The sequence below is a fragment of the Schistocerca serialis genome, chromosome 3 (genome assembly GCF_023864345.2).
Source record: "Schistocerca serialis cubense isolate TAMUIC-IGC-003099 chromosome 3, iqSchSeri2.2, whole genome shotgun sequence".
Lineage (NCBI taxonomy): Eukaryota > Metazoa > Arthropoda > Insecta > Orthoptera > Acrididae > Schistocerca > Schistocerca serialis.
Window position 1 is genome coordinate 303,434,549 of NC_064640.1, and position 27,371 is coordinate 303,461,919.

The 27,371-nt window shown below is 40.3% G+C and overlaps 1 protein-coding gene across 12 annotated transcripts in view; it reads right to left on the reverse strand.

Annotated features, from left to right (window-relative positions):
* The window catches only part of LOC126470094 (uncharacterized), a 1,674,514-nt gene that overhangs the window by 772,281 nt on the left and 874,862 nt on the right, over positions 1-27,371 (reverse strand). For 4 of the 12 annotated variants that reach the window (XM_050097656.1, XM_050097648.1, XM_050097663.1 and 1 more), the window contains exons 6-7: positions 21,891-22,058; positions 14,468-14,851 (exon numbers count right to left, since the gene is read on the reverse strand). The exons of 2 other annotated variants lie outside the window; for them this stretch is intronic. In XM_050097656.1, the coding sequence (XP_049953613.1) occupies positions 14,468-14,851; positions 21,891-22,058 (552 nt within the window). Of the gene's footprint in view, positions 32-12,701; positions 12,892-12,980; positions 13,091-14,467; positions 14,852-21,890; positions 22,059-27,371 lie in introns of all 12 variants that reach the window. 6 more of the 12 variants (XM_050097660.1, XM_050097659.1, XM_050097658.1 and 3 more) reach the window with 4 other exon arrangements.

Sequence of the window (27,371 nt, forward strand, 5' to 3'; positions counted from 1 at the left end):
CACTTCTTTTTCTTGGGGAATTTTTCTGAAACTTTAAAACAAATAGACTTTTACAAATTACAGACAAATGATCCACATAATCTAACTTCTTGGCACAATCACAGAACATGCCAAAAGGGTAATTTTTATTTTTACTACTACCAGACCTGAGCTTATGAGATCATGTGTTTGTTTCTCTGCAGGAAATCCTTTGCAAAAGCCAAAAGGGACAGTAATTCCAAGGTTATCAGGAAAGTGGTTCAGTGTTCTGACAAGCTACCCTCCCAATTTGTTCTCAAAAAAATACAAGAAAGAGGGTTGACTTGGAAATTAATTGCTTATCTCCACTTTTATAAATCCATATTATTACAGCATATTTTAGTCTTTCAGGAAGTATGCCTTGACTCACTGACTGATTATAAAGCTAAATAAAAGAAAACATTGGAAGTCAACTAGTATGTTCGAGTTATTTGATCTACTACGTCCCTCTGAACTCCCAACTCTTGAAATTATCCTCATTTTCCTACAAGTTTCTGTTAACCTTCTGCTCCCCATATTTTATTCCTACTACCTTCAGAATTTTGAAGAGTGTATTCCAACCAACACAGTAAGAAGCTTTCTCTAAATCTCCAAGTGCTAGAAATGTAGGTTTGTCTTTCTACAGTGTCTCATTTAAGATATATAGTGCAGTCTGTATTGTATTGCATGTTCATTTCTTCAGAACCCAAACTTCTCTTCCCTAAGGTTGGCCTCTACCAGTTTGTCCATTCTTCTGTAAATAATTAGCATCAGTATTTTTGAACCATGACCTATTAGGCTGACAATTCAGAGATATTAACAACTGTTGCGACTTGGCTCCTATGAATTATTACAGTCACCTACTCCACAGCCTTGTGTCAACTTAGGTCTTTCAGATCTCTGTGAAATTCTTTTTGCTGTGTCGCCATCATGAGTTGTCCTACTTTTATCTGGAGGGACTGAGTCCATACAATAGTAGATCCTTTCTGAATAAGGGGAATAAGTACTCCTTCTCTAGTCATCTGGTTTATGTAATAAAATGAACTAGATGGCACAAATGGTACAGAACTAAAGCACTTGCCCAACCTAAGCTGTGACACGATCCGTGCCAGAAGACAGCTGCTAAGGAGCACGGGAAGGAGCACGGCTGGACTGCATAGATTTATTGGGTTGAATTAACAGCACTCCCATGCTGGACACACCCCCATTACATCTTTGGCTTACAATGGAGGCAGCAGCAGGAGAATGTACGTTAAGAAACTGGAAATCTGTAGGATTTCCAGAATTCCACATTTATATAATGAATGTGGTAAACATAAGAATGACAGAGAAAATGCATGCTCACTATGTAACAACTTCCAATGGCTTCAGTAAATCTTTCTAACCATAGGAAGTAGGAGCAGTGTAAGAAATAACCACAGTACTGTTCAGATGACAGTCTGGTTTACTGACTGGTGAAAAACAGACAAGGTTGCTGGAGGCAGTGTACACAGGGTGCAGCCTCAAATAGAAAGCACAATCTATCCAGGGAAGCTAGCAACAGTATTCCAGGGGAAATATTCACAATTAGAGTATGTGCAGAGAAGTATCTATGTAGGTGTTACGAGGATCATAGCATCTGCATTCATTCATACAGCCAAGTTGCTCTGAAATCCCTATCAACCCCTGCAATGAGATCAAATATATTTTGCAGAGTGAAAACCTGCTGTCAGTCTCTTATCACTCAGGAGTTAGTAGTAATGTGCAAGCTAATAGGCTTGCCGCCACAGGGGAAATGACCATTTGTTGGACCAGAACCTGTCCTACCCATCACTACTTCAGTGGTAAAATTTAATACTATGTAATTGAATCACAAGACAACATGCAAAATATTTGACTACAATCCAAAAACAAAATTGTGGCAAGCCAATGATACCAGAACTATGTTCTAAGAAAATTTCTGTAATTGTGGGGTTAACAAGAGGCAGATTTAACTTTTAGATCTAATGAGTGGGCATAGGAACCTCAAGAAACACCTGCACACGAAGGGTATCACTAAGTGGGTCTGAGACTTCTATCCAGTCACATATTGACCAGTCTGGTATGGTAATAGAAGATAGCAAAAGTAAAGCCAAACTTTTAAATTTCACATTTAAGAAATCATTCACATAGGAGAATTGTACAAACGGACTATCATTTGACCATCGCACACGCTCCCGTGTGGAGGACATAGAGAAAAATCCCTGGTGTAAAGAAACAGAATTTCAAGCAAATAAGTTGTCAGGTCTTGATGAAATCCCATTTTGGTCTTTCAAAGAGTACTTTACAGAATCGGCCCCTTACTTAGCTTGCATTTTTCATGAATCTCTTGCCCAGTGCAAGGTAGCAAGCTACTGGAAAAAAAGCAAAGGTGTCCCCTGTGTATAACAAGGGCAGAAGAACAGACCCACAATATTACAGACCAATATCCCTAACATCATTTTGCTGCAGAATCTTTGAACATATTCTTAGTTCAAATATAATACATTTTCTCGAGAGGGCAGAGTTTCTGTCAATAAATCAGCATGGTTTTAGAAAGCATCGCTTGTGTGAAACTCGGCTCACTCTTTTCTCTTAGGAAATTCTGTGAAGCAAGGATGAATGGTAACAGGCAAATTCCATACTCCTAGATTTCTGTAAAGCATATTATATGATGCCACACTGCCAACTTTTACTGAATGTACAAGTATATGGAATAGGTTCCCGGGAATGTGAATGGCTCTAAGGCTTCTCAATGAGCAGAATCTGGTATTTTGTTATCAACAGTGAGAGTTTATCAGAGACAAGGGTATTGTCAGGAGTGCCCCTGGGAAGATAGGATTCAAGAGATTGGGGCTTGTATGGAAATATATAGACATTTGTTTTTCTCACACTGTATTTCCAAGTGGAACAGGAAAGGAAATGACTAGCAGTGGTACACCTTACAGTGGTTTGTAGAGTACGGATGTAGATATAGAGAAAGAAGTGACATTTAATCTTTCAATGTGAAGTACTGGAGAGCAAAAGGTACAGAATGTTTGCATGTTGAAAAAGAAGTACCAATTTCAGCTGCATTAGGGCACTGAAATAATTCTGTGACAAGTGAAAATCTGTGCTACAACAGGACCCAAACCTGGATTTTCTGCTTTATGCCAGCACTTGCCTTAACCACTCTGGCTATTTGAGCATGCTTCATGTCCAACCCAAATTCCCAAATTGTTGCACACTCATTCTGTAGTGCTCCCTGCCCATTACCCTCTTTGCTCATGGCATCTTACATGATTCCTGCAAGAGATTGGACCTAGGGTGCATCCACTCTGAAGATATCATGAAGTACCATCAAGGCTTAGATACTACAATTGTGTGTATGGTATCTGTTTTTTTTGGAGATGTCTAATTCCTGAAGAAATTGCAGCTAACAGAGATAGTAAAGGGAATCATCCTACTACTTAAGGCTATTAGTTAGCTTTCCTAGTATGACAGGGAGAGAGATTGTACAATAACCTCAGTGTCAGTGTGGACATCTGGAGGCCAGGAACCACATTTGTGTCAACTTGTGGAACCTAGCTAACAGGGTCACACACAAATGACATTGCTGATAAATGGGGTTATGTTCAGCTGTTTTACCTCTCTGGTTAAATCGAATCAATCAAATCAAGTCTCTCAGTATCTTGCCTCCAAGCTCATCTTTGTGTAATACCTCTTCCCCTTAGTTATGCATGTAACAAAAGGGGTTCACACCAACAATGGTAAATAAGCTTAAAAAGTTAAATTTTCCTTCAAGAGGATTCTTACATAGCTCATAATCTTGGAACTTTTCAAGTGTTATGGTGTGAAATACTGCATAAAAAGCTTTCTGTTGGTTCACTATGGTCATGTGATGATATCGACCTGCAGAAGGTGACATGAGCAAGCAAAATCGAGTCCCAAGAACATTACACACACACATAATGCTTTCTTGAAGTCTCTACCTATGTCTAGTTCACTTTGTATTGTCTGTGTTAACACATGTGTCTCATATCTTGTGATCGTTCTTTTTTTAATGAAGAGGTTTTTTGTCCTCTGTCTTCTGACTGGTTTGATGCAGCCCACCACGAATTCCTCTCCTGTGCTAACCTTTTCATCTTTGAGTAGCACTTGCAATGCATGTCCTCAATTATTTGCTGGATGTATTCCAGTCTCTGTCTTCCTCTACAGTTTTTGACCTCTACAGCTCCCTTGAGTACTATGGAAGTCATCCCCTCATGTCTTAACAGATGTCTGATCATCCTGTCCCTTCTTCTCAGTGTTATCCACATGTTCCTTTCCTCTCCGATTCTGTGCATAACCACCTCATTCCTGACCTTTTCAGTCCACCTAATTTTCAACATCAGTATGTAGCACCACATCTCAAATGCTACAATTCTCTTCTGTTCCAGTTCTCCCCACAGTCCATGTTTCACTACCATACAATGCTGTACTCGAGACATACATTCTCAGAACTTGTTGTTGTTGTTGTGGTCTTCAGTCCTGAGACTGGTTTGATGCAGCTCTCCATGCTACTCTATCCTGTGCAAGCTTTTTCATCTCCCAGTACCTACTGCAACCTACATCCTTCTGAATCTGCTTAGTGTATTCATCTCTTGGTCTCCCTCTACGATTTTTACCCTCCACGCTGCCCTCCAATACTAAATTGGTCATCCCTTGATGCCTCAGAACATGTCCTACCAACCGATCCCTTCTTCTGGTCAAGTTGCACCACAAACTTCTCTTCTCCCCAATCCTATTCAATACTTCCTCATTAGTTATGTGATCTACCCATCTAATCTTCAGCATTCTTCTGTAGCACCACATTTCGAAAGCTTCTATTCTCTTCTTGTCCAAACTATTTATCGTCCATGTTTCACTTCCATACATGGCTACACTCCATACGAATACTTTCAGAAATGACTTCCTGACACTTAAATCAATACTGGATGTTAACAAATTTCTCTTCTTCAGAAACGCTTTCCTTGCCATTGCCAGCCTACATTTTATATCCTCTCTACTTCGACCATCATCAGTTATTTTGCTCCCCAAATAGCAAAACTCCTTTACTACTTTAAGTGCCTCATTTCCTAATCTAATTCCCTCAGCATCACCCGACTTAATTAGCCTACATTCCATTATCCTTGTTTTGCTTTTGTTGATGTTCATCTTATATCCTCCTTTCAAGACACTGTCCATTCCATTCAACTGCTCTTCCAAGTCCTTTGCTGTCTCTGACAGAATTACAATGTCATCGGCGAACCTCAAAGTTTTTATTTCTTCTCCATGAATTTTAATACCTACCCCGAATTTTTCTTTTGTTTCCTTTACTGCTTGCTCAATATACAGATTGAACAACATCGGGGAGAGGCTACAACCCTGTCTTACTCCCTTCCCAACCACTGCTTCCCTTTCATGTCCCTCGACTCTTATAACTGCCATCTGGTTTCTGTACAAGTTGTAAATAGCCTTTCGCTCCCTGTATTTTACCCCTGCCACCTTTAGAATTTGAAAGAGAGTATTCCAGTCAACATTGTCAAAAGCTTTCTCTAAGTCTACAAATGCTAGAAACGTAGGTTTGCCTTTCCTTAATCTTTCTTCTAAGATAAGTCGTAAGGTGAGTATTGCCTCACGTGTTCCAGTGTTTCTACGGAATCCAAACTGATCTTCCCCGAGGTTGGCTTCTACTAGTTTTTCCATTCGTCTGTAAAGAATTCGTGTTAGTATTTTGCAGCTGTGACTTATTAAGCTGATAGTTCGGTAATTTTCACATCTGTCTACACCTGCTTTCTTCGGGATTGGAATTATTATATTCTTCTTGAAGTCTGAGGGTATTTCGCCTGTTTCATACATCTTGCTCACCAGATGGTAGAGTTTTGTCAGGACTGGCTCTCCCACGGCCGTCAGTAGTTCCAATGGAATATTGTCTACTCCGGGGGCCTTGTTTCGACTTTGGTCTTTCAGTGCTCTGTCAAACTCTTCACGCAGTATCGTATCTCCCATTTCATCTTCATCTACATCCTCTTCCATTTCCATAATATTGTCCTCAAGTACATCGCCCTTGTATAGACCCTCTATATACTCCTTCCACCTTTCTGCTTTCCCTTCTTTGCTTAGAACTGGGTTTCCATCTGAGCTCTTGATATTCATACAAGTCGTTCTCTGATCTCCAAAGGTCTCTTTAATTTTCCTGTAGGCGGTATCTATCTTACCCCTAGTGAGATAGGCCTCTACATCCTTACATTTGTCCTCTAGCCATCCCTGCTTAGCCATTTTGCACTTCCTGTCGATCTCATTTTTGAGACGTTTGTATTCCTTTTTGCCTGTTTCACTTACTGCATTTTTATATTTTCTCCTTTCATCAATTAAATTCAATATTTCTTCTGTTACCCAAGGATTTTTACTAGCCCTCGTCTTTTTACCTACTTGATCCTCTGCTACCTTCACTACTTCATCCCTCAAAGCTACCCATTCTTCTTCTACTGTATTTATTTCCCCCATTCCTGTCAATTGCTCCCTTATGCTCCCCCTGAATCTCTGTACAACCTCTGGTTCTTTCAGTTTATCCAGGTCCCATCTCCTTAAATTCCCACCTTTTTGCAGTTTCTTCAGTTTTAATCTACAGGTCATAACCAATAGATTGTGGTCAGAGTCCACATCTGCCCCTGGAAATGTCTTACAATTTAAAACCTGGTTCCTAAATCTCTGTCTTACCATTATATAATCTATCTGATACCTTTTAGTATCTCCAGGGTTCTTCCATGTATACAACCTTCTTTCATGATTCTTAAACCAAGTGTTAGTTATGATTAAGTTATGCTCTGTGCAAAATTCTACCAGGCGGCTTCCTCTTTCATTTCTGTCCCCCAATCCATATTCACCTACTATGTTTCCTTCTCTCCCTTTTCCTACACTCGAATTCCAGTCACCCATGACTATTAAATTTTCGTCTCCCTTCACAATCTGAATAATTTCTTTTATTTCATCATACATTCCTTCAATTTCTTCGTCATCTGCAGAGCTAGTTGGCATATAAACTTGTACTACTGTAGTAGGTGTGGGCTTCGTATCTATCTTGGCCACAATAATGCGTTCACTATGCTGTTTGTAGTAGCTTACCCGCATTCCTATTTTCCTATTCATTATTAAACCTACTCCTGCATTACCCCTATTTGATTTTGTGTTTATAACCCTGTAGTCACCTGACCAGAAGTCTTGTTCCTCCTGCCACCGAACTTCACTAATTCCCACTATATCTAACTTCAACCTATCCATTTCCCTTTTTAAATTTTCTAACCTACCTGCCCGATTAAGGGATCTGACATTCCACGCTCCGATCCGTAGAACGCCAGTTTTCTTTCTCCTGATAACGACATCCTCTTGAGTAGTCCCCGCCCGGAGATCCGAATGGGGGACTATTTTACCTCCGGAATATTTTACCCAAGAGGACGCCATCATCATGTAATCATACAGTAAAGCTGCATGCCCTCGGGAAAAATTACGGCTGTAGTTTCCCCTTGCTTTCAGCCGTTCGCAGTACCAGCACAGCAAGGCCGTTTTGGTTATTGTTACAAGGCCAGATCAGTCAATCATCCAGACTGTTGCCCTTGCAACTACTGAAAAGGCTGCTGCCCCTCTTCAGGAACCATACGTTTGTCTGGCCTCTCAACAGATACCCCTCCGTTGTGGTTGCACCTACGGTACGGCTATCTGTATCGCTGAGGCACGCAAGCCTCCCCACCAACGGCAAGGTCCATGGTTCATGGGAGGTCTCAGAACTTACTTTCTCAAATTAAGGCTGATATTTGATATTAGTAGACGTCTCTTGGCCAGGTATGACCTTTTTGCCATTGCTAGTCTGCTTTTGATTTCCTCCTTGCTCTGTCCAGCATAGGTTATTTTACTGCCTAGGTAGCAGAATTCCTTAACTTTATCTGCTTTGTGACCATCAATCCTCATTTTAACTTTCTTGCTGTTCGCATTTCTACTACTTCTCATTACCTTCATCTTCAATTTACTCTCAATCCATTCTCTTTACACTGTTCATCCCATTCAGCAGATCATGTAATTCTTCTTCACTTTCACTCAAAATAGCAATGTCATCAGGTTAAAGAGGTTACATTTTATGAAATCAGTACATGTATCTTGTTACATACACTCACCGCAATGGAAAAGCCCACACTGGTGACCTATGACAACAATCAATTTCTGTGGACTCTGGAAATGCACAGTGTTACCTTACACCAAACAATGAACACTGACACACAACAAAAGTTATTGAGACCTTTCACCTATACTGGTTTGGTTTCGTTTGGTTTCTTGTGGGTTGTGGGATATGTTGAACAATATGGAACAACGAAATTATGAAACTACAAGTGAGGTTGATTAAAACATTCTCCTCCCAAATGTGTACAAGGACATGTGGATCGTGCATCACAGTTCTGTTACTATCCTTGGATCTTATTGACTTCTTTATGGAAGATGAAGAAAGGATACTGATACAAACAGATGTTCCTGGGCATGCATCAAATTTTTATGCACAAATACATCATTGTGACCACACCCCTCATGATTCAAATTGTGTTTCAGCACTGATTATAGAGGTGACAAACCAGATTCTTTCACCTTGTGGAACCTGGCTGACAAACTCACACACTAATATTTCCAGCTTATTTTCGAAGTCATTGCCTACCAATGGTGCCAAATTTGACAACACGTCCAAATTGAATTACATGGTGCCGCATGGGCATATTTCCATCAATGATCATAGAGTTCAGCACTTTTTGTCTGAACTGCCACAATTTCTGCCCAAACTTGTCCAAATCCCCCATACCAACTTACTCCTGTGGTGTGACACCTTTAAAGGCAAATCACATTCTCTGTCCCTGCCAAATTCTGCAGGGCAATCTTTGATGGTCTGCATAACTTATCACATCCTGGTATTCATCCCACCACAAAATTAGTGACTGAGGGCTTTGTGTGGTCAGGTGTTTAAGTGGACTGCAGACAGTTTATGCACACCTCTTGTTTGCCAATGCAACGGCTAGGACACCACAGTTTTCTGCAATAGGGAAAATATGACATGCTAAGGCTGACTTCAATGTGTCCATTTTGACCCGGTTGGTCCACTACTTGAGTCAAATTTGTTCCGATATATTTTCTCCGCAACTGACAGGACATTGCGTTGCACTTTAAAGGATTTGATAGATAAATCTACTGCTTTGGTCTTTGTTCATCTGTGGATTCCTTGTTTCAGTTGCCCATCATCAATTTATACTGACCAGGTGTGTCACTCAGCCCCATCTTTTTATTCTTGGTCTTTGTCTATTTCATTTTGGAGTGTGCATATCAACACCCATGACTCTTGTCTTATGATCAATCACATTTAATAAAGTGGTTGCATTTTGTGGTATCAGTACATTCATTTTATTCCGCATATCACCACCACACATGAAACAACAACCATCTAACTATGTATTTTTGTACAACATACTCTGAAGCCTTGATGGTGGAGAGGCCTTATGTGAATCCACTGTATGGGACCAATGAGTTATTCTGTCATATCTTAATGTAATGTACAATTACTGATGTTTAAAGAAAGATAAAAATAAAAAAAATTCGCAATATCTGTTCAGTTTTAATTCTCTTGCTGATTTTCATTATTTGCATTACTTTTCCTTACTTGCTTAGTTACAAAATTTTATTATAATAGCTCAGGAATAATCTAGTTTTCTACTGATTTAATTTTAAATATCCAGGTAAATTTGAATTTTGTCAGTAATGTGTCCACCTTAAACATTCAACAAGAGAGAGAATCTTGACAGTATGGTTAAAATGTGTGTTTAAATGATGCTGTAGTCATAAGGTGGCAGAATCTGACTGGTAGAATCAACAGAAACAAATGTCTGCTGTCCTTGGCGGGATGTTCACAATGGTAACACAAGATGGACAAGTGAACAACATGCCAACAGACTGAAGAGTTACTGAGAGAGAAACCAAGATGATGTGACAATGTAGTAAAGTAAATCTAGAGTTAGGTACAATGGCAACTATACACAACTGAAGTGAAGATAAGACATGAGTTTATGGCCATGTGGTCATATTTATCTCATCTGCAGCAAGAACTATTGTTGAAGCATACATTTGAGGAACTTCAGGGTGGCACTTTCTTGGAAAACTGCAGCACTTTACAGGTTCTGCCACTATCAGCCATCCAAGTCCATTTATTCTACTGGGTATTCAAATTTGTTGGGTCAAGACAATAAATGTGTTACCAACAATTTGAATCCTTCACTCTCTGTATGACATTTTATCTGTTATTAAAATTTTGTAAGGCACTTTAAATACATTCAACAAATAAATACATAGACAAATGTCCTTGTTGGTGCTTCACATTTGATGTTTGTTCTGTGTGCTGGTGAAGTTTCAAACCATTCTTGCAGACGCCAGAGCCATAGTGCAGTGTCAATTTGGCATCTACATGCAACTCACATTACAATCAGCGTGCTGTTATTGGATTCTTGTGTTCAGAAAAAGAAACAGTGGTGAACATCCATAAATGTTTGTGTGCAGTGTATGGTGGTGCTGCAGTTGATAGTAGTACAGTTGGGCAATGGATAAAGGAAGTTAAAACCTCAGGAAATGCAGAAACAGAGCTCCATGATCAACCAGGCTCAGGACGTCCTGTCACAGCCACTGCTCCAGACATCCACCCTACAGTCCAGACCTGATACCCTCAGACTTCCATCTCTTTGGGCCGCTTAAAGATTCTCTATGGGGGAAAACACTTTGAAGATGATGAAAGGGTCATCTATGCAGTGAAAACATGGCTATGCCTACAGGACAAGAGCTTTTACCAGTGGGTAATACATGCTCTTCCACAACATTGACATATGGCCATAGGACGTGATGGAGACAATGTAGAAAAATAGGACATGGACAAGACCTGTTTACCATGTCACCATATTCTGACTCCTAACAATAAATATGTTCCGAGAATAAAATGTGGGGCATTACTTATTGAACGACCCTCTTAGTATAATCTAACAATTTCTGCACTCTGCTGTGTATTTTCTCCTTAGAATCTTTATTGTTGTGTGGTTTGTATAATATGGAAGTATTATGGTTCTGATGTCTCCCACAGTACCAGTTTTTTAAAAAATATTTTATAGCTTCTACTGGCAATTTTCTTACAGTCTTCTGTGTTGTACTTTATTTGATATACTTCGAGTTTAGTCTGTAGAGCTAATAATTTATTGTTTTATAAGCAACTACATCATATCAGATGTTATTGGTACACTGGTTTAGCATGTGTCAACATGCTACTATTCCTATTTAAAAGATATATAGATGTTTTATTATTCAATAGCTATCTCAGCTACTTATCAAATATTTATATCTACACTAATAACAAAACTTTAAAATCATCATGTTGTCTGTCTCTGTTTACACACTGATCTCCAAAACTGCTTGGTGAATATTCATGTGGTTTGCACAGGTAACTAGTCTAGCTGGAGGCAACCTATAGGATTTATTTCGAAACTGGACCGCAGATAAAAATAGTGTAATTTGAATTTTAGGAGTCTTCTCAGGTTAGTAGCTCAGATATTTGCCTTAGTGATGGTGTTGTAACCAAAGAACCAATAGATGATGCTGTCAGTTTTTTTACCTCAGTGACAGGAGTATTTTTAGAAGTTTACATCAGTGACAGAATTAAATACAACAATCTTATCTTTCTGAATACAAACTAACAGTGAATTTCCAGAATGAGATTTTCACTGTGCAGCAGAGTGTGCGCTGATATGAAACTTCCTGGCAGATTAAAACTGTGTGCCCGACCGAGACTCAAACTCGGGACCTTTGCCTTTCGCGGGGAAGTGCTCTACCATCTGAGCTACCAAAGCACGACTCACGCCCCGTCCTCACAGCTTTACTTCTGCCAGTATCTCGTCTCCTACCTTCCAAACTCTGCAGGAGAGTTTCTGTAAAGTTCGGAAGGTAGGAGACGATATACTGGCAGAAGTAAAGCTGTGAGGACCAGGCCTGAGTCGTGCTTCGGTAGCTCAGATGGTAGAGCACTTGCCCACGAAAGGCAAAGGTCCCGAGTTCGAGTCTCGGTCGGGCACACAGTTTTAATCTGCCAGGAAGTTTCATAACAGTGAATTTACTTGGCTAGGCTATACAGATTTACTGATTTCACTTTGTGTGTTAAAGACTTTAAAAAATGCTTTGCTTGTTTCATTACGTTTCATTTATATTTGACTTCTTCACTAGGAAAACATTTCTTTACAAAGTGATCCTGTAACAGTTCTGTTTTTACTAAGTGAGGTACGGAACCCTAAAAAGTGACAGTATGCAAACGCCCTTCTTTATCCACTGTTAAGCACGGGCGTACAGCCAGTATCTGTATAAAAAGCTCACATGCTTAACTGGAAAATACTTATAATTTTGCAAGTGTGTTTATGCTTCTGTGAGTGTTTTACATTTCTCTGTCTATAAGTTAAAAAAATTAACCTCTTAGCCATCTTTATGATCCTTGGAAAGTATTTCATTTCACAATGGAATGTCTATTTCGCAGAAACATGAATGTAATAGTAGACTAATGTCTACTCCAACTAAAATTTGAAAACCTGCAATTGGAATTATTAAGCTAATGTTGCGTAGATATTCCTCTTAATTCATAACTGAATGCGAGTTCTCACCTTTTGTGAAGCAGGATCCTGTGAAACATCCAATGAATCATCAGAATCTAAGAGGTTTGGAATAGACTGTGCACTCTGCAAAGTCTGTTTCCCTCCATCACCATTGATATGATTAATTTCTTCTTCCTCAATACTACCAATGCTCAAAAGATTTGGCTGTGACTGAGCAAATAGTTTTGCTCTCAGCAACCTTCCGAGATGAAATAATACATGTTAGGAAACAATTTACCAAAAATCAGATAACTGCATTACAAATGATTGTAAATTTATAAGACCTACCTCAATTCTTCTTCACGTTTTTGCATCTCTTGTAACTCTGCTTGTATCTTCTCTTCAGCTGATTGGTAGCCCTTTCTCACTGGAGTCTTTACCAGGTCTTTATCTGAATCCTGTACAAAATGCTTCTTATATGAAATCTGTCAGTATAAAAATTACTCTCTCCCCTCTATAATTTGCTACTATGAGGGACAATCAAAACTTTCCATTTGAGTATTTTGCTGCAGCATGTACACAATGTAACATGACTCTGATGTGGGTATATAAGCACCCACATGTGACAAAGTATTAGTGTGGCATTCCTGTCTTTCCAATGCGTCTGTGTGCAGTAAATGTGGAAATGTGAACTATGGCCATATTACCAAATTCATGTTAACAGGAACAACATGCTGTTATTCTTTCCTTGGTTGCTGAAGGACAAAAACTGGAAGACATCCACTGGAGAATGAAGAATGTGTATGGCGCAGTATGTCTATAAAAAAAACTACCATTGTGGAATGGTGCACCAAGTTCGTAATAACGGATGTCCCCATATAGGAAATGTAATGCAGAAATTACACAAACTCATGTGGGAGACACTAGAACCTGCCCTATAGTCCTGATCTCTTGCTCACGTGATTATCATGCCTTTGTTCCCTTAAAAAAAGTCCTTAATCCGTTGAAAATTTCTGTCAGATGAGGGTGTAGAACAGCCAGTTAAGAACTACTTCATGCAGCAGGACACGATGTTATACCAAACAGGTATTTTTAACCTGATGCATTGTTGAGACGATTGCCTCAATGCTCATTGTGATTTTGCGTGATTGGCATACCTACTCTGAACAGTGTGGTTTTTCAAATAGAAACTTTTTGATCACCCCTTAAATGTCATGACATGTACAGCTGGAAGTCCAATGATCTACATAGCAAAGAAACAAGTGAATATTATGGTTTAGTATCTCAAATGATGCTCCCATTAGACATGGTAACTGGTAATGAAATTGGCTTTCCTATTATGAAAGGGACCATCTTGGCATTTGCATTAGTTTGGAGGAACCATGAAAAACCTACACATGGATGGCAAGATAGAGATTTGAGCTCCCTTTGCCTGGAATGTAAGGTCATTGTTTCAACAACAATGTTACATTTCTCAGCAAATATGTACGGAGTCCAAAAACCAATGGCTCAGGTACCATGTTGCATAGTACCAAGTAAACATAATGAAACACACACTTCAGTTGTGTGGCAATAAAACTAGGACACTATTTCCTGTACAACTGATTTGCAATTAGCAAACAATGGAAAATCCATAATAAAAACAATAAGCATTACATTGCTCTTCACCATGGAGATGGCACTGAGTGGCAAATGGGCACATTTGCAAGTATATTTACAAATGCACTATATTTTTTTCAGAAATTTATGGTGTGTGTAGAATACAAAGGAAAAAAGCTCATTTGATTGGTAAGTTCTACAAATATTACTAATTAATTCAGTAACACACTGCATACCTGTGAATCATTCCCACTATTGATGTCAATGATCTTCCTTTGAATTGGAGGCTGGTTATGTACAGGTGAAACAGAAGGAGGAGAAACAACAACAGGTACAGTATTCCTTGGAGCAGCATAAATTCTCATCCTTCCATGTGATGCATAAAACCTCTGCATCAATCCTTTCTGTCCACCACCAGATGAGAACCTGTGTGTTGGGCTTGCAAATGGAGAATTGTTAAGTGATGGACTTGATGACTGAGATCTCTTTGTTGGAACAGCTTGTGCTGAGGGTTCTCCATCATTAAGTGAATCTGAAAGATTGTTCAAAGAGGAGAAACTATTTGGATCACTCTCTCTCTCTTCTGTGGAACTGTTGACAGCATCAGGTGTTTGAGATCTCTGAAATAAAAAATTAGATATCTTATTCTGCAACTATCCTGTTCAGATCAGGAAGTTATTTCAAACCTTAACTTCAATGATAATGCACTAAATTAGAAAGCGAAAAGCTGGACATTTTTAGAGAAAACTGAGAACACTGTGTTAGCAAGAACTTCTGCCGAGTACCTTTGTAACCATATCCTGATGGAACATCTAGTTCTTAAAACTGGTAACAGATGTAGCATAACACTGGACTGAAACTGGCCACTCTATTATCTTTAATGGCTTCAAGTTTCCGTCATCCACTTTATTATTTTAGGGAAAGGTTATGGAAGAATTAAACATTGATTTGATGACAGATTTCACTGAGAAAATTATTTCAGAGTGTATAAATTTTTGAATTTGGCCATTGCTTTGATCTCCTCTCAGAGACTTAACTATTGACTTGGCTAAATTTCATTTCTTACCCTTTCAAAATACATGCAGTTACTGAACTTCCCTCCAACAAATTGCTCTGAACTAAGTATCTGTGAGGGACACCCACACAAGCAGGCACAGGTAAACAACATTATGCAGTTAGGTTACTCTGAAGATGAAAGGAAGAAAATTACACCACAGCAGTTGTTAATAATCATGAAGATATTAAATGTTTTTATGAAAATATGTAGCATCTAGAGAAAATAAAAAAAAAATGAAATGGGTGATTAGTGTTTCACATCTTATTGACATAAAAAAAATTTACACATATACAATAATGGGAGAAGAAAAATGATTTGATGAAGGAATCATCAGTGTTCTATACTTGAGTGATTTAGAGAAACCACAGAAAATCCATGTCACTGTTGTTGGAGATATATTTTCCCTCAGTTTTCTCTGACATGACCGTATTTTTAAGTTTAGGCTAGGCAGGATAGCCGCTGTCTTAACGTCTTTAGTAAAAAAAAAGAGAGACTGAAAAAATATGTAACTATTAGTAGAGAGAGAGAGAGAGAGAGAGAGAGAGAGAGGCCATCACCATCAGTACATCTGGGCCTTACCACGAAGCACAGCCGATGCAACTACACTAGCCATCTTACTGCCATCTGACTGCCTGAGCTCAGGCAAACAGCAATGTGCTACTGCCTTATGGTCTGGGCCATGCATTGTGCTGTGGCCAGACTTACCCAGGGCAGTCTGTTGATTTAACTGCACTAAGGGGAAAGGTATCTTATCTAAATGGATGTGATAATGTGGAAATGAAGAGATTATTGGAGAAATTTGCAGAATTATTTAACCTGCATGGACAATGCCTGCTACATGACTATTGCAGCATGGAATTCCACAACAAATGAGCTGCTTGTGTACAAGAAACAGCACTAGGATGTAATTATTAAAGAAAGCACCAGTGTTTATTCAGTGCTTCTCATAACAGGTGGTAAGAAGGCTTATCAGGTGACTGTAAATATCTAAACAACAAGCAATAACTAATGAATAGCCCATGCCAAACATTACAGAGACCTTAGACAATCTGGTGAAATGCAATTATTTTATCACCATAAATTTGGGGGGGGGGGGGGGGGGGGTACCACCAATTAGAGATAGCACTGGAGGATTGACCTGAAACAGCGTTTTCAGTTCCATTTGATCACTACCAGTATCATCAGATGCCATTTGGTTTGAAAAATGCAACTTTCCAACACTTGTTAGATGGAGTACTACAGAATCTGAAACCAAAACAATGCTTAGTCTACCGAGATGACACTGTATTGCCCAACACATCCAGGAGTATAAGGTGCATCTACAAGAGGTCTGAGTGCTTGTGTGTGGCACGACAGACCCTTATCTTAGAAACACGCCACTTTGTATTACAGGAAGTCTGCTATTCAGGCCATATCATCAGCCAAGACGGTGCACGACTAACTCACAGCTGATACAAGCTGTAAATGATTTCCCAGTGTATAGCACAAATGAAGAAATTACAGTAATATCTCAGGATTGCAATTTTATAGAGAATACATCCCAAAATTTGCAGAAGTAACAAGACCCGTTATGCCTTTGTTAAAGAAGAGGTAATAGATTCACGAGGCTCCACACTGAAGCAGATCTTGAGGTATTGCACTGAAATGAATTTCGAGACAGACCTCCAACTCATGGCTAAGTGAATTTGGTTTTGAGGTTGTGCAATGTTCAAGGAAGTACCACTGGTACACTGACAGACTTAGATGCTATGCTGTAGAATGTATTGAGTCAACACAGAAGAACAGCACAAAGCTCAGGGTGGGTGAGAAGCCCTGTACCCCTAGTATCAAATGCTAATTGAGTTGATTTGTTTTAGCGCAACTATGTACTTTAGTATTAAGTGCCCAATATATCAGTAGGTTCCCCACCATGTTGTTAACACATTTCTTGACATATTTTTACACATGTCTGGGGTTACAGTGTGAAATGCATCTTCAACAGCATTGTGCAGTTCATTGGTAGTATAGCAACATGCAGGTACATGCACCTTAATGACTCACCATAATGAGTTGTAAGGTGTGGTGATGTCAGGATGTTTTGGTGGCCATTTCAAGGAACCTGGTGGTGTTGATGCACCACAACTTATCAACCGTCATAAAAAAAGCTCACTTAGGAAATTGTGCACTGCAGGAGCATAGTGAGGAGGCACTCAGCCTTACTGCAACCATATGCATTCTGTGAGGCCCCTTTCCTCAAGCTGAGGTATGAACAACATTTGGAACACGTGTAAATAATCTGTGCCATTCACAGTTCCTGGAAAAATGTATGGTCCAAGCATAAGTTGTGAAGTCATCGCTGCCCATATCATTATGTGAGGCAGCTTTCTTTGTAACTTGACCATGTAATGAAGATTCTCTTTGGCTCAAACGACAATATTTCTATTGTGTGAGCTGTGATAAATGGCACATTCACTTGAAAACATAACCATGGCATAGTTCACTGCATTTTGAAATTGAGTTAACAAAACTTGGCACGCTGAAACACACTCATTCCAGTCTGTGTCCGATAACTCTAACGAACTTCAGTCATAAAGGTCTGACTATAATGTCTTTTGATATGATCTCACATTTTTGTCCTTGGTATACCAAATTGAAAGCATATTGTGTGTTGGCTTCACAGGAGACTGTTCAATCAAAGTAGAGACTCAGGCACGTTTCTTCTCATATCTTCTTCCTTCCACTCAGTGGCTTATCTTTAACACTGCCAAAAGTAAAAGCATTTATTTCTCAATCCAGAAGTGTCACCTTTCATGGTGGAGCCTCATCACACCTTTCCTAGAACACTACTGTAGTATTCTGTCTCATTGTCTGCCCTGTGTGTCATTCAGGCACTCACACACTTGTCACTAAATGCTCCTCAGTAGTGCAATTACGACCACTCACGTCTGACATGGCTACAGATTAAAACACTATTGTGGAAACATGTAAACACGAATTGCAACAAGTAGAAATAAAGTTACCAACCTGCCTAATAACATCCCATACTATACAGAAGTTACAGGGGTATGGGGACTTCTTGCCCACCCTGTATTTAAAAATCATGTGTCTTGGCCATGATCACCATATCAAATCAACAGGCAGAAATGGTGGCACAGACTATTGTTAACCATTGCTTATTAAAAATCTAATGCCAGAGACAATAATAAATGACCACAGTACTAATTGCCAAGTATGTCCAAGTTATTGAAGCAATTACATTTATTATTACACTTATTATTATTTCTCCCAAGAGTGCTAGTTCTGCAAGGTTCAGGTGAGAGCTTCTGTGAAGTTTGGAAGGTAGGAGATGAGGTACTGGCAGGGTAAAGCTGTGAGGATGGAGCACAAGTCGTGCTTGGGTAGCTCAGATGGTAGAGCACTTGCCCGCGAAAGGCAAAGGTCCCGAGTTTGAGTCTCAGTCTGGCACACAGTTTTAATCTTCCATGAAGTTTCATATCAGCACACACTCTGCTGCAGAGTGAAAATCTCATTCTGAATTACACTTATTATTTACACTATAAGATGTTACAAATTAGTGCACTACACCTGCAAGTGAATGGCTGAACAGAGAGTTCACAGGACAGTAGGGGAAAAATGTTAAGTAATTTCATGAATAGTAGTCACAATGATTTGAACACTTTACCATAATTTGTAGTGACAGCTTGTAACTTGGAAAGTGTACAAAAACATGGGCTTTATCCCCTATGAGGTGGTTTTTAGCCAAAAGACCCCATTCCCTTTCAAATTATGCCACCTACCCTAGGTGAAGATGTATACTTCACACAAAATTTTGCTACAAAATTAAGAAGTACGTGGCAACAGATTAGACAGATGAATATGAAGTCTTAAGAATGGCATGAAGGCACCCCACAACAAAAAGCTAAATTGGTTATGTACCACACTGGGCAGTGAGTAATGTTATCTAACACCTACATGCTGAAAGAAAAAACTAAAAAGCTAATTTTGCAATACCAGGCACCTTACCAGATAATTGAGATTATGTCCCCAGTTAATGTCAAACTGCAATGCCCAACCCAAAGCCCAATTGTCCATGTAGTAAGAACTCATTTATTTCATGTTGTACTGGAAGCACTGCCGTATTTAACAGCAGCTCCTTCTGAATGGGGAAGGGAAGCGATTGGAGAAAATACAAGGGGGGAAAGGTAAAATAAAGCATGTGACGCAGGATGTACTAATAGTCATCCTGACACTCCTAATGCCGTAAAACCATGAGGCGGCCTTGTGAGCTAATTTTTTGTGTTTGCTAATAAAGTTATTAGGGATATTTGTGAGTGTATATTCTGGTAATGTGTCTATTTCTTTCATGAGACAGGCTCAAAGGAGACATTCTTGTTTAGTTAATAGGTTATGGGAAATTTTAGGTGAAATTTCCTGTGGAGTGTTAGTGGAACCTTAGTGTGTCCAATTTAGTTTAGAAGGGAATCAATGATGTTACATGGTGCAGAAAGTTTGTTGTTTGTTAAATACATGGTTTGTGTAGAGGCAGTCATGCAGACTTTTAAAGGCAACAGGTTGGCATTAAATGAGTGATGGTGTGTTCATGTTACACACCTTTGGCCTTTAACTTTAAAGATATTTCATAAGGGATGTTTCCTAGGTTGCTTTAGTCAGTGAAGAAAACAAGGAATTTGAGAAAGTACTACTCTCCACCATGGAATAACTACAATGGGCTACTCACTGTTTGTCCCCCACAAAATGAACACACACAGTCCTCAAGTCATGTGAGTACACCCTAACCAGTAGTTGTAGTTTGCATCTGCTACAAACAAGGCTATTTCAGCTGTGTACAGCAAATATAACTGCATGAGCAGGGATTGTTGATAAATGCTATGTGATGCAATTTCTTAGGACATTTTTCCAGTTACCTGCCACCATCACTGGAACAACAACACTTAACACAAACTGCTCATTATGTAACTGCAAAACCCATCTTTCAAGACTACGCCCATGAAAAACCTAACCTACTTCAATGGCATGCTATACCTGACCCTTCTTGCTTCCCTGAATCAGATGATATCAGCACAAAATAGTCACTTAATGATGGACCACCTGCTTGATGACACGAAAATTTATTGCACCGAACACCACCACTAACTTAACACTACACAGGAATTAGCATAACTCTCATAAATATTGTGTATGTCACCTGAGATGTAGAGTTGCCAAAATCCCACCTTTATCTTTCTTTAACCTGCAGGCCCATAGCAGTCATGTCAGAATCAGTGACTAGGTCTCATTGAGTGAGTAAAGGAGTGAAAACAAAACAAGGGGCCCTGACACACCATGTTTGAGAGTTGCAAGAGTCAGATCATGTATACCGTATGATATTAAAATGGAAAGAGGCCACACAAAGTGGAAAATTAAGCAAGAAGTGTTTGCTCTGAATTCATGCAGTAGCAGTAGAATGTAAAGTGCAGGGTGTTGCTGCCCAACTCTTAAGCAGTAATCCAGTATCCAGGGGCGCTGACACACCATGTTTGAGAGTTGCAAGAGTCAGATCATGTATACCATATGATATTAAAATGGAAAGAGGCCACACAAAGGGGAAAATTAAGCAAGAAGTGTTTGCTCTGAATTCATGCAGTAGCAGTAGAATGTAAAGTGCAGGGTGTTGCTGCCCAACTCTTAAGCAGTAATCCAGTATCCAGATTAATCTATGACAGGAAGAAATGTAGCAGTATAGAATTTTAGTGGCATGGAAAGCAGCCCAGGACTGTAATCAGACCACAGTCACAGATAGCAGGCCAAACAGTTTCCCTACCAATGCAGCAATTCAGCATAAGCCTCTACTTCTGTACCATCACTCCCATGTGCCAACTACCTAGAAGTGGAACAGTCTTCAAGAAGCTTCTGCAGTTTGACACATTGACACACAACAGATGAACCCTGGTCATCAGCCTCTGCTCCAGAGATTTCCAACACAGAAACACTGCTCTTCTGTAAACTCAGCTGGGGCATCAGTATTTAAAACCCCTGGTACAGCCTGTCACCATTGGTACAGTTGGGCTGTAGTATGATGCGCAGCTGGTGCCAGATGTCGTCTAACATGACGCAGCCACTCCCAGTTTCTCTGGGCCACGAACCAACAACCACCGTCTGACTGCCTGAGCTCCAGCAGTCAGAAACCTGGTGCCACCTCATGGTCCGAACCATGCAGCAAGTTCCAGCCAGTTCCACACTCAGGGAGAACCACTGCCACCCACTGCTGCTCTACAGCTTGCAGTTCTGTGTTCATCAGCTACATATCTGGGTAGTTCTGTCGGGGCCACTAGTTTAGCCCTGGCTACTGGCTGCCTCACTTTGCTTCACCATCCCATCTCATACTCCCAGCGTGCTCAGACCCCAGGAGCCTCGCCCATGCCTACTGTCTGTCTCTCTGTCACAGATGCACTGCTCTGTGTTCATGTATGATCATTAATAGAGAGTTCTGGCAATAGACTAGCTGTCTGCATCATATGCACCACCACCATGCACCTCCATCAGAGAGCCATTTGTCCGTATGTTCCAAAAGCATACTCCATTACATTCAATTAAACATTACATTTAGGACATCAATGAATTACCTTATGTACAATATTTTCATCAGATGTCTGAATTCCATTTGCTTCTTTCAGTTCTCTCTCCCTCTGTACTGCCTCATCAATTTCTTGTTGAATTCTTGTTGTTGCAGGCCGAGGAGGCTGAGTATGCTGTTGTTCACTTGAACTCAGAGTTTTATGTAGGAAACGAAACTACAAAAACAAACAGTTGAAATCATAAGAACTGTGTTAACAGTCACATATAAAAACTAAGAATTTAAAACTTTTCCACAACTATTTTATCAAAAAGTCTACATATTATCCATTTTCTAATGATGGCCACATTGTCAATAATGATCAATGGACGTACATAGTATATACTAGCAGCACACAGTGGCCTGAAACCCAGCATGCTTTGCATCAAATCATTAAGGGTTAGTAGTTGGAGGGTAACCCTATGTGCCAACTGAATTTTGCCTCTCAGTATCAGTTTTTAAGAACTTCAAAGGTAGGAATTTTAGTTACAGTGTGAGAGTGTGTGTGCGTGTTCTCATGACCTATGCTTAGTTTTAAGCTGCCCACAATATCCGCTTGCCGATTTTATTGCTGTGCACATCACTATGTGGGTTTGGATGTTTGGCTTCCCATGTATGGACTCTCATCATAAGTTCATTTTCTCTCAAGGGGGCTGTGCTGCCCAGCTATTATCAAGCCACCATAGTCCCATGAAGCAACTACACAGTCAGTGTAGAGGAGCAACGTTATCATGCCTGTGCCGATACCAAAGTGGCAATGAAGGACATTCTTAAAAATTTCATGTTGTAATTTACACCCCCTTTTCATAGTGTAACACTGGGCCACAATGTGGGCTCAGCTTTTCAGCTGCAGCTGACACTGATAGACCAGAACACAGACTTGGTTCACATCCTTGCCTAGCTGGAGGGGACCAGGCACACACTGGGCATTTTTCTTCACCGCCCCGATTATTTTTTCTGGTTTCAGTGAGACTATGAAAAGGTGGGAGAATTACCTTCCCCCACTTCTTGCTGCACTTACACATAAGGGGTATCATTTATCTAGTTGATAAGGCTATTGATAAGGCAGCCTTCTTGTCCAGCAATGTGGGTTTCTATGAAGTTGTCCAGAATTTTAAGCTCTGCTCCAAGCCTGAGAAAATCTCTTAACGAGCTTTGTCAGTTACTTATGCAGAATTTTGGTCATCAAACCCATGTGGTGGTGGTGGTGGTGGTGGTGGTGGTGGTGGTGGTGGTGGTGGTGGTGGCGGTGTGGTTGCAGTTTAACCAACACAACAAGTGCCTTGAGCAGTTGTGTGTGGCCTGGATGGCTGATCTGCAGCACCTCTTATGCAAATGATGTTTTGAGTGTCCAAATGTATGCTATCTCTTATGCAGACTCACTAATTTGGGACACGATTGTCCGGTGAGCTCCTGATCCTAATGTTCAGACTAGGGCATTGACCTTTAGCCATTGTTGCCACCAAAACATCACTGGAGCACCTCTTTGGGTGTGGATCAAGCATGATGTACATTTTTCTCAAGTATGACTGGCTCAGCATTCTCCATTAAGTGCTCATGCTTTCCACAAAAGAGCTATGCTGTCTATCAGTTGTCCCCCTGGCATTGCATGCTCATCTATTCTACTGGCTGCATGGATGCATTGCACTTGGGTATGACTTGTATGAATGCATTGGTGCTAAGTTGTGTGTGCTGGCTGGTGATCAAGCTTGACACTGAACATCTGGGTTTTGGTTGTGGGGCCTGTACACAGAACTAGGCTACACTGCTGCACCAGGTCTCTCCTTGGTCAGTCCCAGAGCACCATTGAGATAGGGTGCACATCAGTTTCAGTGGTCCATTTTTGTGCAGCTTGTGGTGGTTGGTGGTTAACGCATTGTCCAATTTACCATATGAAACTAAGCTGTCCTCTACATCGTCTACTGCAGCTGATCATGTGTTTTATTTTTTTTGCCACCGAGGAATCCCCTGGGACCCTCTTGTCCAATAATGGGAGGCCATTTGTGTCAAGGAAGTTTGAGGACTTTTGGATCCACAATGGTATCCAGCATCTGACAATATCCCCACTTCACCTGGCTTCTAACTCTGAGGTGGAGCACTTCATGTATACATTTAGGACCCAAATGAGGATGTCTGTGTATGCTTGTCATCGTATGTTAGACATATACTCTTGGGACATCCCTTACAAGTTCTGAATTGCATGTAGTGTGTTTTTTCAAAGTTTAGGGACAAAGAATTGGCTAGGAATCAGTGATTAATGTCCACAAATATTTTATTGGCTGATCTTTCTAAGACTACACTTGATTTGCTATTTATTGCAATGTTTGTATCATTGGCAAACAAAACAAACTTGGCATCTGGTAATGTTACCGATGAAAGGTCATTGATATACACAAGAAAAAGTAAGGGCCCCAAAATGGAACCTTGTGGGACCCCACATGTAATTAGTTCCCAGTTGGATGATGCCTGATAGCTTGATACATGTCTCTTTCCTAATAACACCCTTTGTTTCCTGCCAGAGATATAAGATTTGAACCATTTTGCAGCATTTCCTGTTACACTATAATATTCTAGTTTACTTAAAAGGATATTGTGATTTACACAGTCAAATGCCTTTGACAGATCACAAAATATAGCAGTCGCCTGCAATTTTTTGTCTAATGAATTAAGCACATTTTCACTGTAAGTGTAGATAGCCTTCTCAATATCAGAACCTTTTAGAAATCCAAACTGTGACTTTGACAGTATGTTATTTGAGATAAGATGGTTATAAAGATGACTGTACATTACTTTTTCGAAAGTTTTTGAGAATGCTGGCAACAGTGAAATTGGATGGAAATTTGATGCTATTTCTTTATCTCCCTTCTTAAACAGTGGCTTAACTTCAGCATATTTCAGCCATTCAGGAAATATTCCACTGATAAACGACTGGTTACACAGATAGCTTAATATGTTACTTAGCTCAGAATCACATTCTTTAATTAACTTTGTTGATATTTCATCATATCCACTAGATGTTTTTGATTTTGAAGATTTTATGATGGACATTATTTGTGTTGGGGTAGTGAGGGTCAAATTCATATTATGGAAGTTACTTGAAATGTCTGGTCTAAGGTAATCCATAGCAGCATCTACCGAACCTGACAACCCCTGACGATCCTCTGGAGCCACCTCTAACTGATGATAACCACTTGTCAAATCCATCGTAGAAAACTAATGGCACTGTCCTAAGTGATCCTAAGTCTCAGATATGTTTGGAATGAGGTATGCGTAGGTTACTGTCTTATTATTGAGGTATCGTTAGTCACAACAGAACCTGTATTTCTTAGTTACATCCGTAGACGCTTGAGGCACAATGACAATGCCCGCCCTCCAGCAACTATTACTATGCTCTATAATACCATCCGCAAGCTGCTGATCAATGAAATCCTCCACAAACGGCTGCAAATACCTTGGTATTCTCTATGATTTACAGTAAACAGGTGCTTCATTCGCTGTTGGTATCCTATGTTGTACTAACGGAGTTGCTGGTAACGGCCCTGGTGGAAAAACAAATCCTTAAATTCCCACAATAATTCTTCCATATGCTCTCCTTCTCGTCCTTTCAGATAATTTTGTCACGCAATGCAGTTCTATCGCCAGTTAGTGGTTGATCGCTTCGCCTACCTCCCGAACACCAGTCTTCGTCATCTGGCACGTCTAACTTTGCTACTAAAACTCATTTCCTCAAATTCGCATCTACAGCGCTAAAATTATCGACGTTCACGGGAACTACTCGCCCGTCGTTCGCCTCCTGTATGCGTACAACACTACGTTTCACAAAACAACCCAGTGAACCCAAATCTTCATTAACCTCCAATGGTTCAGTAACACATACTGTAGCCGCAGGTAGATTCGACTCCACACTTACCCAAAGCGATTTCCCAGTGCCACTAGACACACACTCATGCGAATTAAGCCTGAATGCTAATGTACGAGGTTCAATTGGTTTGTTCATTACGTTGAATGCCCCTCGCGACAGCTCTGCATTGACAACAGTTTCCCCTAGCGGAAATAACATTCCACCAAGTTCCACAGTTCATTATCCAAGGTCAATTTTGCCATGATGTTGATGCAAGAAATCTACTCCTAGGATCATGTCGTAGCCCTCACTTACCCATGGTACTACCTCATGCAAGCATTAAATCGGACTTTCCCTGTTCGAAAGTCAACTGTCACTGACCCCAGAGGTGTGACCTCCTCATCCCCCACTCCACGCAACCTATAACGTGGTGGGTCTAGCTTCCTTCGTCCCATTATATTTTTAGTAGTCACTGACACTAGCGCCCCTGTGTCCAACAAAATCTTAAACGTTTTAGTTCCTATGGATCCAACCACTGAACATTCCACCGCCGCATACGTATTCATAGCACTGAAATTAAACGGGAGTCCCTTTACGTGGGTCTTGGGCCCCCTCTGTCGTTTAACGATTGTCCACCTCTCCTATCTCCACTTCTCCATCCTGCACGCTGCTGATTTCCACCTCTTCCTCTATTCCTTGGCGACTGGGTACGTTGCCTCTGCACATGTCCCGTACGACCGCACTTAAAACATTTCACACCTGCCGTAAACACTGTTTGCCTCTCGCGTGCCCCTGTTGCCACGTCTATTTCCTCAGATTGAATTGCCAGCTGAATGGCCAAATACAAATCTTTCGGAGTCCCTTCACGCACTTTCCGTGACATATGCGCCAGTAACCCTCTCAAAAATACATCATGTGCTCTTTGCTCAGCCTCCTGCAACAGAACGCTATTCACTTCATCGCTCTGACCCAACTCGTAAGTATACTCATTAATTTCCCTTATCCTGTCCGCAAATTTCTCCACTGTCTCCCCCTGTCTCTTAGTAATTGTACTTACCCTCTCCCTAAAGTACCGAGCGCTATTTTGTTTCTTGTATTTTTGTAAAAGCCCTTTCTTGAACTGTTTAAACTGTCCTGCCTTCCTTAAGGTCTCAGAACACCTTACATATGTTTTCGCTTCACCTGTTAATCTAATCTAGGCTATATGTAACAACTGCTCGTCAGACCAACCATTCATCACCATTGAAGTCTCCAAGTCCTCCACAAACGAACGCACATCCTCAGATGCCTTGCCAGAAAACAGAATAATCAAACTTGCCGCGGCTGCATCAATCTCCTTCACCCTAGGCATAAACGACTGATCAGATGCGGTTTCCCGCTCACTTCTAGATGTTAATTCATTTCTCAACTGCGTATTGTCTGCTGTCAACTGTGCTACTTTTTCCAACAAAATCCGCGCCACTTGTGGTTCCCACACACCTTGCCTCATTGACTCTGCCACTACGTTGCTTTCGTTCCCAGTTAGTCCCGAAATAAATCGATTATGTATAAGAATAATCTGACTTCCTACAGCTCCATATCTTCATACTCAGTATCATCATTCATAAACATATACAAAAGTAATCAAATGCCACCAAACAAAAATCTTAC